At 41.3% G+C, this 15,678-nt stretch overlaps 1 protein-coding gene across 1 annotated transcript in view; it reads right to left on the minus strand.

Moving 5' to 3' along the window:
- Window positions 1–6,455: 6,455 nt before the first annotated feature.
- Window positions 6,456–15,678, minus strand: part of LOC117883183 (solute carrier organic anion transporter family member 1C1-like) — a 39,317-nt gene continuing 30,094 nt past the window's right edge. The window contains exons 12-15 of the mRNA XM_034782273.1: window positions 15,293–15,474; window positions 11,907–11,971; window positions 10,190–10,307; window positions 6,456–8,178 (exon numbers count right to left, since the gene is read on the minus strand). Of these exons, the coding sequence (XP_034638164.1) occupies window positions 7,956–8,178; window positions 10,190–10,307; window positions 11,907–11,971; window positions 15,293–15,474 (588 nt within the window). The 3' untranslated portion in view covers window positions 6,456–7,955. The remainder of the gene's footprint in view (window positions 8,179–10,189; window positions 10,308–11,906; window positions 11,972–15,292; window positions 15,475–15,678) is intronic.

Raw genomic sequence — 15,678 nt, forward strand, 5'->3', positions numbered from 1 at the left:
CTCGGAGGAGGGGCGGGGGCGGGCGCGGTGCTGGGGGGGCGGGGGCTGGTGCTCGGAGGAGGGGCCGGGGTTGGCGCGGTGCTCGGAGGGGGCGTGGCTTTGGGCGGCGTGGCGTTCTGGGGGGCGGGGATTCAGGCGGCATGGTGCTGGGGGAGCGGGGATTTCAGCGGCACTGGGGGGGTAGGGCGGCGTGGCGCTCGCAAGGGGGGGGCGGCACTCTTCTTTTTTGCATGGGGCGGCAAAAAAGTTAGAGCCGGCCCTGAGAACAGGAGTACTTGTGGCACCTTAGAGACTAACAAATTTATTTGAGCATAAGCTTTCGTGCATCCGAAGAAGTGGGTTGTAGCCCACAAAAGCTTATGCTCAAATAAATTTGTTAGTCTTTAAGGTGCCACAAGTACTCCTGTTCTTTTTGCGGTTACAGACTAACACGACTGCTACTCTGTAAACTGACATCAATGCATACCTGAACTGAGGCCTAAGCCTACAAAAGCTAGGACATTCAGACAGATGATTCAATCCTCCAAGTTACAGGACACTTCTTGCATGGACCAGAGTTGTGTCAAATTAAAATTAATACTTATTTTTATATTTACTGTATTGTGTGCAATGTCTTATGATAAGATACCATTGAATTTACACTCTTGCAAGGACTTGCACACCTCAACTGCAGCTGCAATCACACAAGCCGAGAGCTCTCGTTGGGCCTGATTCAATACCCACTGAAGTCAATAGAAAATCTGCTAGGGTTTTCAGGGGCTTTGGATCAGGCCCATTATCATACCACAGTGGGATGAAGGGATGCCTTCAATCAGAGGGGCCTTAAAATAAAATCTCCTGTTACTTTATCCTTTATCTCAAAGTAAGCAGGTACTTAAGTACTTTGCTGAGATGGGGCCAAGACGCAAAATTGAAATTGACGAGGCTATTAGCATGATCTAGGCTGAGTGAAGTGTCAAGAATAAAGAAAAATAACATGAATGTTCAAAAGCAAATGTCATTCTTCAAAATAATTTCAATTGTAATAAGCCAAGCGATTTTTTTTAACTAATCCTGCTAAGGTAATTAGTTCCTTTTATATAAGACTTTTATAACCTGACTATTCCTTTAATATTTTTCATTTTAGCCGTTTTTTTCTAAAACACTTGTTTTTAAAGTTAACCTTCATCTTTTTAATTGAAATTTGGTATTGAAAGATAATGGGGAGGGGGTTCAGCCTGATTGTGAGTAGTTATACTGTAAAGCTTATTTTAGGGGCTTGAGTCGATGCCCTCTGACGTCAATGGTAGGCTTTCCATTATCTTTAATAGGCTGTGGATCGTACCCTAGAAGCAGCCATCACATTTTCTCCCTTTCTTCCTTTACTGCTTTGGAACACTGACATCAATTTGTGCATATTTTTGACTGTTTCCTTTTAATTTCCTTCCCCTGTTTCTTCATTAAACAAGGACAAACTGTTTTAAACAGGTATTATCAAGATTGATTTTGTTACTTAGATTGTGTATCTGCTTAAGAGATGTTGATCCAGCGCTGAAATTGCTTGCAAATTATGAATGCACTGATGATGAGAGTTCTAAGAACGTATTCTGGCTCTATTCGTTGTTTAGCTGCCATTTGATATACGCTGCAGACTGCCTTTTCAGTAGTGCGTGTGACTTCTGGATACCAAACATCCGTTAATAATAAATGGGATCTAAAGTAACCATGTGGTGTAAATTCAGGAAAACACTTAAGTACGTGCTAATATCCACCTGTATTCAGGGTAGCACTTAAATCACTAGGACATAAACATACGCTTAAGTGCTGTCCTGAACAGGAATGTTTTCCTGAATCAGGGCCTTGGGAATTATATGCATAAAGTAATTCTGCATAGTAAGCTGAAAAAGAACCAACTCTGGTTTAATCAAATATGGGCATACATGAAAACTTATATTGTCAGACATGAGTAGTAACTGGTGCTTCAGTTTTTGGGTGCCCAACTTGGGACAGCTTAAAGGCACAAATTTTTCAAAGGGTCAGTGCTCAGTATTTTCTGAAAAATCAGGCTCCTTTAATGTTAGGCACCCACTTGAAAATTTAGGCCAAATTACATAGTATTAAATGTTTTAAAAGTTGTCTAGCTTCCATATCAAAACTAAAAAGATACAGGAATTTACTCCAGTGACTTCAATGTAATGTAAGCACATGCTTTGTGCTTGAGGAGTTCTTCTTTACTAGGGAAACTTTCCTGATGTGAGGCCTTCTATATAGGCGTTTTGGTTGTGCCTCAAAATGTGCATGATCATGAATATGAGCCAGGGTTTTTGAATGATAGAGGATTTTAATGATTTTGAGTTATGATTATTTTATGATTTAATGGATAAAGATACAAGTATTAACTATTTTAATGTTACATATATATAATTGTAACATTCTATACCTTGGCGGAGCGTGTTGTAACCGCCATATTCCTCATTTTCATATAATCATGATCTTATGTATAACGCATGCTTTGTAAGGTATCAGGGGAAAGGTTATGATCTGCTGAAAGTCATTTCTCTATCCATATATGTATATTATTAATGCATATGAAGTTATGAGAATTGAGTAGTATGGTTCTCACTAAAACATGCTGTAAACTGGGGGAATCAGCCAGATATTAGCTCCCCAGGGGCAACAGCAAGGAAAGTAACCAGCGCCCGGGCGGAGTGTCAAACAACCCATCAACAGCCATTGTCTAGCAAGGGAGCTACAATGCAGTGACTCACCTGCATGAGGCAACACCTGGGGAATTGCTCAACCTTGCTCAAGAGGGAGGAAAGGACATGATAAAAGGAAGAGACATTTGCCATGATCTTCCTCTCTCTTCCACCTACATCTACAGCCACCATACCAAGCGACTGAAGTGCTGATCAAAGGGGAGAGCCTGGCTGAAAAGCAACCAGCCAGTTTGTGGTGAGAAGCAGCTAAGTTTGTAAAGGCATTGAAAGTGTTAAGATCAGCATGTCTCCAGGCATCTGAAGAAAGGTTATGCCCAAATAAATCTGTTAATCTTTAAGGTACCACCGGACTCCTCATTGTTTTTGAAGATCAGCTTAGAATGTGTTTTGCTTTTATTTCATTGGACCAAATCTGACTTGTTATGTTTTCACTTATAATCACTTAAAATCTGTTTGTCTATTCTACCTGAAGCAGTGTGTTTGGTTTGAAGACTGTTAGAGTCTCCACTGGGGATAATAAGCCTGATACATATCAATTTCTTTGTTAAATTGATGAACTCATATTAGCTTGCAGCGTCCAGTGGGCATAACTGGACACTGCAAGATGGAGGTTCCTAGGGTTGTGTCTGGGACCAGAGATATTGGCTAGTGTCATTCGGTTGCAAGTAGCTGAGAGCAGTTTACATGCCAGAGGCTGTGTGTGAACAACCCAGGAGTGGGGGTTCTCACAGCAGAGCAGGGTAAGGCTGGCTCCCAGAGTCAAGGATTGGAGTGACCTAGCAGATCACCAATCCGGGTAACACCAGAGGGGAACGTCACAATTAAATATTCAGTTAATTACCCAATTAAAGTAAAATGTGTGACACAGAATTTTTTTTAATAATCTAGATTAGAGAGAACTTTGAGCATGCTCCAAACCATAACTAAGCAAAAGGACTTTCTTGCAACATTTGATGTATTTCAAACTCCAACAGACAACCTGTTCGCATACTTTCACTCTGCTATTTTTGTACTAGTGCTTTTGAAATTTAATTTGACATCTTGACGCATTTGTTGCTTGTTTCACTACAGCTGGAATTCCAGCCCTGGTTTATTTTTGTGCTTTGGTAGACAGAACTTGCTTAAATTAGGGAAGCAAAATCTGTGGGGGTCGAGGAGCTTTTAGGATGATTCTAATGTGTGGGTTTTTTTCGTAAACATCTTGGAAATTTCACATGAAGGTATGTATTAATAGTCATAGATCATTACAGTTGCTTTTCTTACACATTTAAAAGTCAAGAAATGCCAAAGTGAAAGCTGCATTATCTATTGGAGTAAGTTCCTCTCTTCCATGGCTATTTTCAGAGGGGCCTTGATAATAACAATTAAGGGCGATGTTATGGACTCACACTTTGGCATAGACCTGGCCACTCAGCTACTGACCCTCTGCATAGGAAGCGTGGACAGGTGACCAGGGGCATGGCTGGAGCATGTCTCCATGTTGGCAATTCTCAGCTGCCAGAACAGCCACCTGGGAACAATGGGTATCTGGGCTTAAACTAGAGCAGCCTTCTGGGTCTTCTAACATACGCTGGGCACCAAACTGGTGTAAAGCCACATTTCCACCTGCTCCATCTCCCACCTCCTGTGCTGAGCATAGTTCTGCCAAACCCAAGATTCAAGTCCTAAGTTTTACTCTGTCTGATAAGAACACCACAGTTCAGCCAGCTTCTCAGCTGCTGCAAAGCAGCATAACTCCATTGAGCTCAGTGGGACTACTCTGATTTACACCAGCGAAGCAGCAGTGGACAGCCTTTTGTTTCTGATCTCTGTTCCTGGGTATACCTACAGAGGCCTAGCTGCAAGAATAAGGGCACCTTTCTATTTCTTAGCTTGCCTGTTTTTATGATAGGGAAGAAATATTATCACACAGGAGATTGCAGCCCCAGAGAAAATGGGGGATAGAAAGGAGGAGCTACGAATATCGATGTTATCTCAAAGAGCAATGACTGTTTTGCAGATTCCTCTGATGTGTAGAAAGAAACCTATCTTTAGAAAAGAAGCATAAGTCCACCTTGTACTAATCAAGGTGTGATCATGTGCGGTGTTGAGCACTCTAGCCACACTCCAGCAAAGCACTTAGGTGTGCGCTTCACTGTCAGGGCGTGAGTAGTCCCACTGAACTCGATGGGGCTGTTTATGCAATGGTGGAGTGGTGTTTAAAAAACCAAAAGTGAGTAAACGCTTCAACTAAACCCCATACAGCCCAAAGGGGAAGTGGGTAAACTCTGTCTATCTGTGACTGCACTACTATATTCATGTGCTTTAAAGTTGTGAACGTGCTTAAGTGCTTTTGCTGGATCCGGGCCAGACCTGCCACCACTTTGGAAGATCAAATTTTGAGAGAGTTGGTCTGAGTCTAATCTAATTTACACTGCGGTAACTTCAGTGGAATTACACTTGATTTAAATCAGTGTAGGAAAGAACATTATTGGCTTCAGCACATCAGAATATTGTGCAATCCGTACCCTCCTGTACAGTCAGGAAATGGAAGGGGTAATAAAAACTGACGGAAAATGGAAGAGAGCAACAAGAGTGGCTTAGGGTTATGCTGACCAGGTGAACTTTGTGACACCTGAAAACAAGCAGAATATGTGTAATGTGAACACATTCATGCTGTTAAGAATTAGAGAAGAAAACCATGTTTTACATTATGAAGTGTAACTATTACAGATTTTTATTTGGCTTTGTGGGGGGAGTTCTACCAGAGTGACTCAAGCATCCATTATTGTGGGAACTATTTTTGGATCATGGTCTCAGGAACTGCATTTGTTTTTAAAACTTCCTGGCAGACATATCACATGGCAATCAGCACATTTAAACATCTAAATGTTCAGATTTGGTCTTGGATCTCCACGTCTGACCCAAACCCCACGCCTAGCCTGACCTAGTGCTTTATCGTCAGCAAAACAGACCCTACTGCGAAAGGTAAGATAAGAGTGTGCAAAGAGTGCTCTTGTTTTGTCAAAAATACTTTATTAATATATAAACAAAACATCGTGCCGCATACATTCACTGATCAGCAGGAATCAATATATTTTAATTTATCACCCCAAAAAGTAAAATGAAATGCATGTAGACCAAGCTCAGATCAAGCCACTACGTTCAGATTCATGTACCAGGGCCTGAGATGCTCCTCATTTGCATAGTGTAAATCAGGAGTAACTCGAGAGAAGTCAATGCAATTGCACCAATGTAAGCGTGAGGAGAATGAGGCCCACAGATTTTGAATCCCTGAAAGTTCAAGGGTGGTTGAATCTGGGATTTTGATTCAGGCCCATCTCTAATGCTGACATAGTTTGTGCTAATGTAGTTTATATTCCAACACACAAAACAGCCTGTTTTCTTCTATCTGATTGTAGCCTGACGTCAAACGTCCCTTTATAAAAGAATCCCGAAGTCTGAACATGTTGGTTTAATTCTGTGAGCAGCAAAACTGGGGACCAAAATTTGAGGAGCTCTCACACAGGTGACCAGCATGCGTGCCATGTCATGGGTGCTTCCTGTGCTTTTGTTTACTGGTGGGGGCGTTGGCGGAAGCACAGGCCAAAGGCTCTTTGGGGCTGGTCTACACTGGGGGGGGAAATCGATCTAAGATATGCAACTTCAGCTACGTGAATAGCGTAGCTGAAGTTGAAGTATCTTAGATCGACTTACCTGGGGTCCACACGGCGCGGGATCAACATCCGCGGCTCCCCCGTCGACTCCGCTACCGCCACTCGCTCCGGTGGAGTTCCGGAGTCGACAGGGAGCGCGTTCGGGGATCAATATATTGCTTCTTAATGAGACGCGATATATCGATCCCCGGTAAATCGATCGCTACCCATTATTTCTCCCATGTAGGGGAAACAGAAAGAGCTCATTTTTAGACGTGTTGAGCTTCCTTCCATTTTCTATAAACTATAGCCCAAGGTATGGAGAAGATTATTCCAATCCAGCCACGGCTCTCACGGCTCCTCAAGCTGGGCATAGAGCCTGGGGAGAGAAGGCTTTAACCCTAAAATAGAGCGAAACTCAGTCTACAGTACAAAGTTTTGCCAGCATAGCTATGGTGGCTCAGAAGACACCTGCTGTAGATGTGAGTACTCCAACAGAAGAATGCTGCTCCTGGCTTAGCTAATGTTGTTCGGGGAGGTGGTATAGCTATGCCAGTAGAAGAACTCCTGTCAGCCTACGCTGCATCTCCATTAGGGGGCTCTGTCAGCAAAGGCTCTGGAGTGTAGACAATCCCTAAGCATGTGACACACCATGCTGCAACAGCGGTGACAAATTACCCCAATTGTTCTTATTAGTGATATTCATTCCCTTTGAAAAGTCACAGAGCCGTCTTTGTCAGGGGGACTTCACACTTCACGTAGTGATGCTTTTTTAAAGAGATATTTTAGTAATAAATGATAGACGCGTTTGTTATTAAGGCTCTCTCTTCTCTGGCATGTCACCGAAGCTCTATTTGACAGCTTTTAGCACTTTATTTAATGGCCTTTTTTGGCACTTTATTGGGGGATGACGAATATATATACTGCAGTCTTTCAATTATTACAAACTTACATTGATAATGTTCTAAATTTTTTTTTTTTAAATCAAAGAAATGTAACTCCAGTATCTGCCATCTCATTGCACAGGATCAGAATAATTACACTAATGATGAGAAAAGGTTTGATTCAATACTGAAAGGTACTTTAAAACTAATACAGTATAGTCTCTCTTCTGCAGTCTATTTTGACTGGTTAATGTTTGAGCCAAATCCTGAAGTTGTTATGAAGTGTTTGATGACGGAGGGACCAACCCTACAACCTTTATTCACGTTAGTAATCCTCATTCATATGAGTGTGCCTATTGAACTCAGGAAGAACAATTGAGTATATAAGGATTATATGATTTAATAAGGATTACAGGATCAGACCCAGGGCTAGAACTTGTCTAGATTGGGTTGAAAAACAGGGAAGAGTTGTTGTGCATTTTTTTATTTTAAATTTCCCACCTGTTTTTAAATTAAAATTTTAAAATTGGAAACATTTCAACTAGCCTTACAATTGTTTAAAAAACACAAAAATAACATTATCATTTTTCCTGCTTTTTCGGGGGGAGGTGAGGGGTTAAAACTTGAAAATTTTTCATTGCAATTCCAAAAAGCTGTAGACGTCAGTATTTGGCCCTATGCTGTACTTGTAAAACCTCCACGTGAGCATTCAGAGTTAGAAAATGCCTGTGTCCTTCTCACAGACATGTTTCTTCATTTGCCTCCAAAGCTTTTGCACAAGGAAAAGTTTCATTTTTACTGCCACTAGTTGATCCCTTCCTGGATGATACTTCTGTACTTTTCAAATCTATCAGCTCATTGCTCTCTGGTTGGAATCGTTTTATTATTAAAATGAAGAGCGTTATATATAAGAAACAACATCCTGCCCTCAGTCCTGCAATGAGTCCAAGATAGACATTTCTAGAAAAAAAATGAAAACGTGAATGTTTCTATCATTGATACTTGAGACAAAGTCAGGGTCCAAACACCCCCCTAAAGAGAGAACGGGGGGGGGGAGGGGAATGATGGGAAACTGTTCAAAGACAATGGGTATCTTGTATTAGAAAAGGGAATTTATCTAATATGTAAGTGTAAAGCCTGAGGTTGCACCATTATGTTTATTTTCTGTGTAACTTGTATGTGTTTGCTTCCCCTTACTATTTCATCTTTGAATCTGTGATTTTTCTCTTAAAGAAATCTTTTGTTTATTTTTTACCTCAACCAGGTCTCTGTTGAGCAAGCTGTGTGGAGGCCAAAGAACGCTGGTATCTGGGGAAGGAGGTGGTGGTCTGGTTTCACATATTTGGGAGTGATGAACCAGAGGGGAAAAATCCAAGTGTCTGATAGTTAAGGCAGGTGGAAGCCAGGGAGAGACCTTATTCTTGTGGTCTGGTTACCGGTTTCAGGGCTCTGAGCTATAGCAGCAGAGCATTAAGGTACCCATGGTTACATGACAGGTAGTCACAGAATCTCTTACAGGTCTGGGTGATCCCTAAAATGTCAGTACTTACCAGGTCCTACTGGAATTTGAGTGTAAGATGTAAAATATGCATTTCTGAAAAACTGCTGAGACACTCTGAATCCTGCTAAATCACAAACAAAACACTAAGGGCTAGGATCTGGGATGTGTTAGGAGTCCTCCTCCGCACAATTCAGGTGGTGCAAAGAGGCCATAAACTAACTGATAATTTCCATCAGAGAAAGAGCTCCCTGCTGGGGGTTAAGGTGCTGCATTTGGCACCCTCCAACCAGCCTGGGGAGTATGTCGGGGCAGGGAGAGGTTGTAACAGAGCAGAGCTCTCTCTGCAATGCCAATCCTCTACTGATGCAGGGTTGTTAATAGATCATACATCAATCACACATCTTAGTTCTGCTAGGCCTATCTTCTATTGATATAGGGTCCATCAGTGGCACAACTTAGAGCTGCCTGGCATGGGGACCGCAGGCAGCACTGTGATGCTCCCCTTTCTCCTGGACTGAGTGCATTTTTGGCCCAGGACAGAATCAACCTGAAAACACCCGCTTTGTTCTTCAGTCCTATTTTTTATATCTGAGCCACTTCACAGCTGCACTAAAAAGCCAAGTTAGAAAAGAACGGTTTATCCAGAGAGCGTTTACTCTACTTGTATAGAAACAGCCACCTTAGAAAAGTGTTAGCCGTTTAACCGGTCCAAGGCACAGTTGGGTGGTAGAGAAAACCTTAAACTAAATTGTGTGTGATAGACACTCATTTGTCCAACCCCTAACGCACAAAGCACTCCACTGAACTCTATTTCCCATTGCCATAATTTCAGTGTTCCTTGGTGCTCTAAGGATTAAATTAACAACTATTAAAAATGCAACCTTTGGTAATACGACCTTTAGGAATAAAGAAGAGACCTTCTGCAATTTCATATGTTAAAGCTAATGAAAAGAATGTTGTTCCTAAGACCTAGCTAAAGTTTAGATGCTTTGAGATTGTCCAATCAATTTTGTGACTTTCTTTTTCCCCCCTGAGAAATAGCGCTGTTTGGAAAATGGTTTTTGTTCTGAAGAAAGTTTTGACTTTTCATCAAAAAAGTAAAATTCAAAAACTAGAAGTTGAGGTTTTCAGCCAAAACCCAGAATATATTTGGCTAAAAACTGATAGGAACAGCCCAACATATAGTTTGGGGCTGAAAACATTTATTTTGTAATGGTTTGTTTTCTGACACAAATTTGAAAATTTTCAAAGATGGTACAAATGATTTTCATGAACATTTTTGTTTAATCAAAAACCCAGTTATCCATTCCCCCTCCCCCCAAAAACAAATCAACAAAAAATTTAGTATAACTAGTAGAAAACTTAGTATAAACTCTGAAGCTGCAGCTGATTGAAGAACAGGAGACAGGAGCTATTCTGAATACTCTAAAGTCAACACTGCTTGGGCCTTTATTCTTAATTTCATCTCACCTGAATGCTTTCGTGTCATACACTCTGCAAGACCCTGATCCTCCACACCGCTTTGTTCCCCATTTCAAGCAGGTCTGATCTATCAAAGCTCCAAAATAAATGGGAGCTGGAAGTCCACCTGCAATGAAAATACGTAGTAGAATGAGCGTAACATTATAACAGTAACAGAGCTTAGTTCATAGTGGAGGAAGAATCCCCTTAACAAATGGTTAGAGCAGGAGCATGTAAACTTAGGTCTCCTGGATTCTGTTCCCACCTCTGCTAGCTGCATGACCTTAGGCAAGTTGATCAGCCTCTATGTTTGCCCAGCTGTAAAATGGTGATTTCCTACTTCCCAGCCTTGTTATCAACTTAATTAATGCACGTAAACTGGTTTGAATTCCTTGGATGGAGGGTTCAGGAGACTGGACAAGCATTATTATTACTCCCAAATAAGAAAAGAAAGTTAATGATTCCAATGATTCCACTTTTTCAGTTTTTTTGCCTCTCTCAAAAAAAAGTTTAAAGGTCCTCTTCTTCACATTCTCTCGAGCATCAGTCTGTTCCTGGTTTTCATTTGTGTGTCACAATTCACCACAACTCATGTACATCACTGTATCCATTAAAGCAGTGTAACTAAAATAGATCAGTGCTAGAGCTCAGTTCAGCAAAACACTTAAGTACGTACTTAACTTTAAGCATGTGCTTAAGTCTCATTGGGTATGCCTACACTGCGAAGAAAAACCCATGGTACTGTGTCTCAGAGCCCAGACCAATTGACTTGGTGCATGGGTTTGTGGCTGAGAGGCTAAAAACAGTAGTGTAGACATTCCGGCTTGGGCTAGAGCCCAGGTTCCAAGACCCTCCCCTCTCACCAGGTTTCAGAGCCCAGGCTTCAACCCAAGTGGGAATGTCTACACTGCAATTTTTAGCCCCGCAGGCCAAGCCCCAATTGACTTCCGTTCTGAGACTCGGCATTGTGGGTTTTTTTTGCAGTGTAGACATATCCATTGACTTCAGGCGCTTATGCGTGTACTTTGCTGAACTGCGGCCTAAACCATTTCTTGACTGACTGCCAAACACTTCCATTTTCAAAACAAAAATCAATCACATTTTACAATGATCTGCGTTCAGCTTTGTAAGGAAAAAATCCTTTAAAAAAATATGAAAATAGCCCAGTGAGAGCTCATTCGGAAATGGGTTCCTGCAACCGTCAGATAAGGCAAGGATGGGAGCAGAGGGAGATCCTTGTGACAGTAACGGGGAGAAGGAGGTAGTCAGAGCACATGGAAGCTGTGGGGACGTGGTTGTAGGGGAGAGAGTACTTGGAGATGCGGCCCTAAAGGAGCTGGGTAATCTTATCCCATTTTAAAGTCTGAAACACCAAATCATAATCCTCAGGTGCCTGCCTACATGAATAAAACAAAAAACTGCTGCAGTTCAAGCCCCCTGCTTTTCCCTGACTCTCATTACATAGATTGTTTAAACAGACAACTATATTACATCATCATGTGCTAGGACATACCTATGAAGCATATTGAGGTGGCACATATTCAATACGCTCTACAAATTTAACAAAATCAAATTTTTGGAAGGGTTTGGGGGTTTGTTTGTTTTTTGGTTCTGACATAGAACAAGTCCATATGGACCTAAGATGACTTGGTGTACTTTATTGTGTTCTATTTAAATCCTAAGACGAATAAGGATGAACAAAAAACAAAACAACAAAATGTTTTACCTAGTATCCTTCCACACAAAGCGTCAATGCCAACAGCAAATGATTTCAAGTCTGGTGAAACAGATCTAAAACGTAGGAGGACAAGATCACATTAATTTTATATTCATCAGAAGAGCACTTACTATAATGCAGTTTTGACAGCATCTACACTGTGCATGTCCATATATGCTCCATTGTAACGAGTGCCACACAACTTTATTTTATATACCACATTGCATACAAGCTGTAATGGAAAACACTCCTCAAAGGTTTCATTTAAGATGAGTGCAGAAGCAGCATTGATCTAAATAGGAGTAGGAACAGGCTTTCAGACAATCAAGTGTATGGTGTAAAAATGTATGTGAAGCCATCATAAGAAGAAAGAAAAGTAAACATTCTCTCATAATACTATTAAGGACCTGATCCAGCCAGACACTTAGCCCTGAGTCCTCCCATTGAATTCAATGGGACGACTCATGTGGTTAAAGTTAACAGGTGTTACTGTCTCAGGGCCTAAGGCACAGCGAACGTATGAGGCATAGCAAGGGCATGGAGAGAGCGTTTCAGATGACACTTGAAAGGGGCTGGAAAGTTGCTGAGGCAGACACAGGAAGGCTATTTGAGACGACTGTAATTGTGGCGAACATCACAGCGGAAAGTGGTAAGATTGTGGGCTGGTACAAATTGGAAGAAATAGGGAAGGGTATAGACACAAAGCCTTTAATTCTAACAGGGCATGGAGCAATGAGTACAATGGTGTTGCATTCCAGTACAAGTGTAGAAATAAATGGGACCAATTCTCATTTACAGTTTTTGTAGTGGTATAAATGTCAGTTCAGGGCATGTGATTATTTTTACCGATAGTTATATGGGTGCACCCCTTGGTGCAGGCACAGTTATATTGGTATGAAAGTGCCTTATAGCAGTATAGCTTACTCCTTTTCCTCTATGGGACGCATCCACACTGGATGAGGAGGGTGTACCACTTTAACTATATTGGTGCCGTGGCCTTACGGTGGTGTTTACCCAAGCAGTGTAAGATGGCTTTAGTGTAACTGGGAGTTAGGCCCAAGTAAGTTTAAGTATCAAGTCTTCTGCACTCAAAAGTATTAAATCTCACACCCTTTAAGGGCCAGTTCCCTTACTCTCAAAGGGTGAAAGGCCTGGATGCGTGTGAGGAGACATGGGCTTCAATGTGCTCTTCAACATGCAAATGAGGCTCTTGATTACAAACTGCTGCCTTTTGCCTTCCTTTTGCTGCTAGGCAGGAGTAATTTAATGACTGTGAAGCATGCAAATGACTGGGTCCTGCTGCACTCCCTGTTCTGCCAATAACTTTTTACCGTAGCTTATACATGCAACACTCTGCACAGGAACATTTCCATAAAAGATGTATTTTAACAGCGAGATAACTAACTCGATAACTAACTAGCTAGTCACAGTAACTCACAGGTGGGGGACCTCAGCTACCTACTGTGACAGATAGGGCAATTTCCTGTAATATCCTTGAAAAATATCTTCTTGCATTAGGCTTAAGTTTCTTTGGAGTCCATTGTATTAAATGCAAAGTTTATGTGTTGTGGTGGGATTTTATGTAACTTCTCTAATGGGGAGATATGGCCAGTGTAAAAGTTGGAAATAGTTATGAGCTTCAAAGGACTATTTTAAACAATGTGGCAGACAAGAAGGAACTTTTGGGATAAGCAAAGTTAAGAGAATTTCCTAGGAAATCCCTGAGGGAAGGTGAATGCAAATTCTCACCTCCGGACACAACCTTTTGAAACTATGCCTCAAGGAGAGAACCATTGTCTGCTGATCACATGTTACGTGAGGACAAGATCAAAGGCCCAAGCTGTATAAAAGGAAGGTGGTGCTTGTTCTGAGCTAAAGCTGTTATTAACTTGTAACCACACAAAAATGCCTTGGTGGGATTTGAAGAACTGACCACCTACCAGAGCCCTTGTTGGAGTTGGGGGTGATCTCTAGTAAGCTGATTAGCATGTAGGTTTTTTTTTATTGTTTTAAATATGTTTTCTCTGTAATGCTTTCACCTTAAGAATAAATATGCTTGCTTAGAAATTGCTGTGTGGCAACTTATAACTGTAGGCAATTACAACTGTTGATAACCTCTGAGGAGAAAGAAAAACAAATGCAGGCCTGTTTAGACAGTCTGGCTTGCTGAGGAACTCAGTTTAGGCAGGGAACTATAAAGTCTGGAAGAATTCCAGTCAGATAGGAAAGAGACATGGGTTTCTGCCCAAGATAGGTGACAGCTGAGGAGCTGGGAGAATACAGGTGCAGTTGCCGTGAACTGTCACAGATACATCAAGGGAAAACCTACCTGTGCCTCAACTCCACTAGGATTTTACAGTGAGATAATTAGTTTGAGTTAGCTATCTCAGTGTAAAAACATACCTTTTTAGGCAGTGACATCATAGCCAATCCATCAGGTGAATTAAAGCAAGTCAACAGAGAATAGAAGGCGGTTTCAAACTGGTTCCTAATATGAATAGGGAGCCAGTGGAATACATCATAATTGCAGCAGTTTAGCTGTAACAGATTCTAATCTACACAGGTGGTGAGAACTGTGGCATTTAAAATCACCATAAATGAAGCAGCAATAAGTGGTGCTGTGCACCAATAATTTAAGATTATAATCTATGTTTATGAATGAACAGAAACAGACTTTGGTAAGTAAGGCAAACAGTTTTAGTTTTACTTTTATGTTTAAAGAGCACTGGTATTTGAGTTTTTGTACCAGTCAATTTTCATTGGTGCTGAAACTATTCATTTTGTTCCAACTTGAGATAAAATAGGAGATATGATATTTCAGGGTGTGTATTGAAGTAATTCAAGTATACCGAAAACCACAAATATAACTGTAAAAGAGCAATACAGATCAGAGATTCTAATCTCAGATGCACTGCACTTTGCCTTGTGTAAGCCACTTTATAAAGGTCAGTTCTTTCTCAGAAAACCCTATGTGAAGTAGGTATTATATCCATTTTACAAATGGGTTAACTTGGGTACAGAGAAGTGACTTTGCTAAGGTCATGCACAAAGTCAGAAAAAGAATCCATTGCTTTGACTACTGACTAATACTCCCTTCCTTTTCCCCACCCTCCCCGCCCCCAGCCATAATTAAGTGGAGAGGGTTGTCAGAACAAGGCCTACCCAATCCATCACATAAGCCCCAAATAGAGTTTAAGTGAGACAAATGATGGCTTGGCCTTTTGCTGGCCCTTTGCACAGGGGTGGATTGTGTAGGAAGTGCAGAAACCCCCACTGCCTCTCTGAGATTAGAATTTCATTCTTCAAAGCAGAAATGAAGTGACAGAATGGTACATTAATACTTTGTTTCTGTTTGCCCCAAACTTTATGGTCAAGGGCAAGGTAAAGTATTTTACCTAAACATAATCATGTATGTAGGAGTGCCTCCTAAAGCTAAAATAAGTGCACATGTGCTCAGTAATGCCAAAAAATAGGGAAATGTTTTAGTACAGCTTTCTCTTTGGCACTGTCCCAGAACTGCAGAGAAATTTCCACTCTCGAGCCCTTCAGCTTGCACACAGCTGCAGTTGTGAAACACCTGAAAGAGAAAGAGAAGATGACTCACTTACTTCATGAGTACTCATAGATTTCCAAGCATCTAGACTTTTGATGGTAGTTAAGAAGACAGTGTATTTCATATGGGAATAGAGGACCCCTAAATGCTTTGCAGACAGCTTACCCTGTATGTGTCTGCCGCTTTGCATTGCTCCAGTGACACAAACCAGCTGTGAATCCAGTTTAG

Source organism: Trachemys scripta, chromosome 1, assembly GCF_013100865.1.
Source record: "Trachemys scripta elegans isolate TJP31775 chromosome 1, CAS_Tse_1.0, whole genome shotgun sequence".
NCBI lineage: Eukaryota > Metazoa > Chordata > Testudines > Emydidae > Trachemys > Trachemys scripta.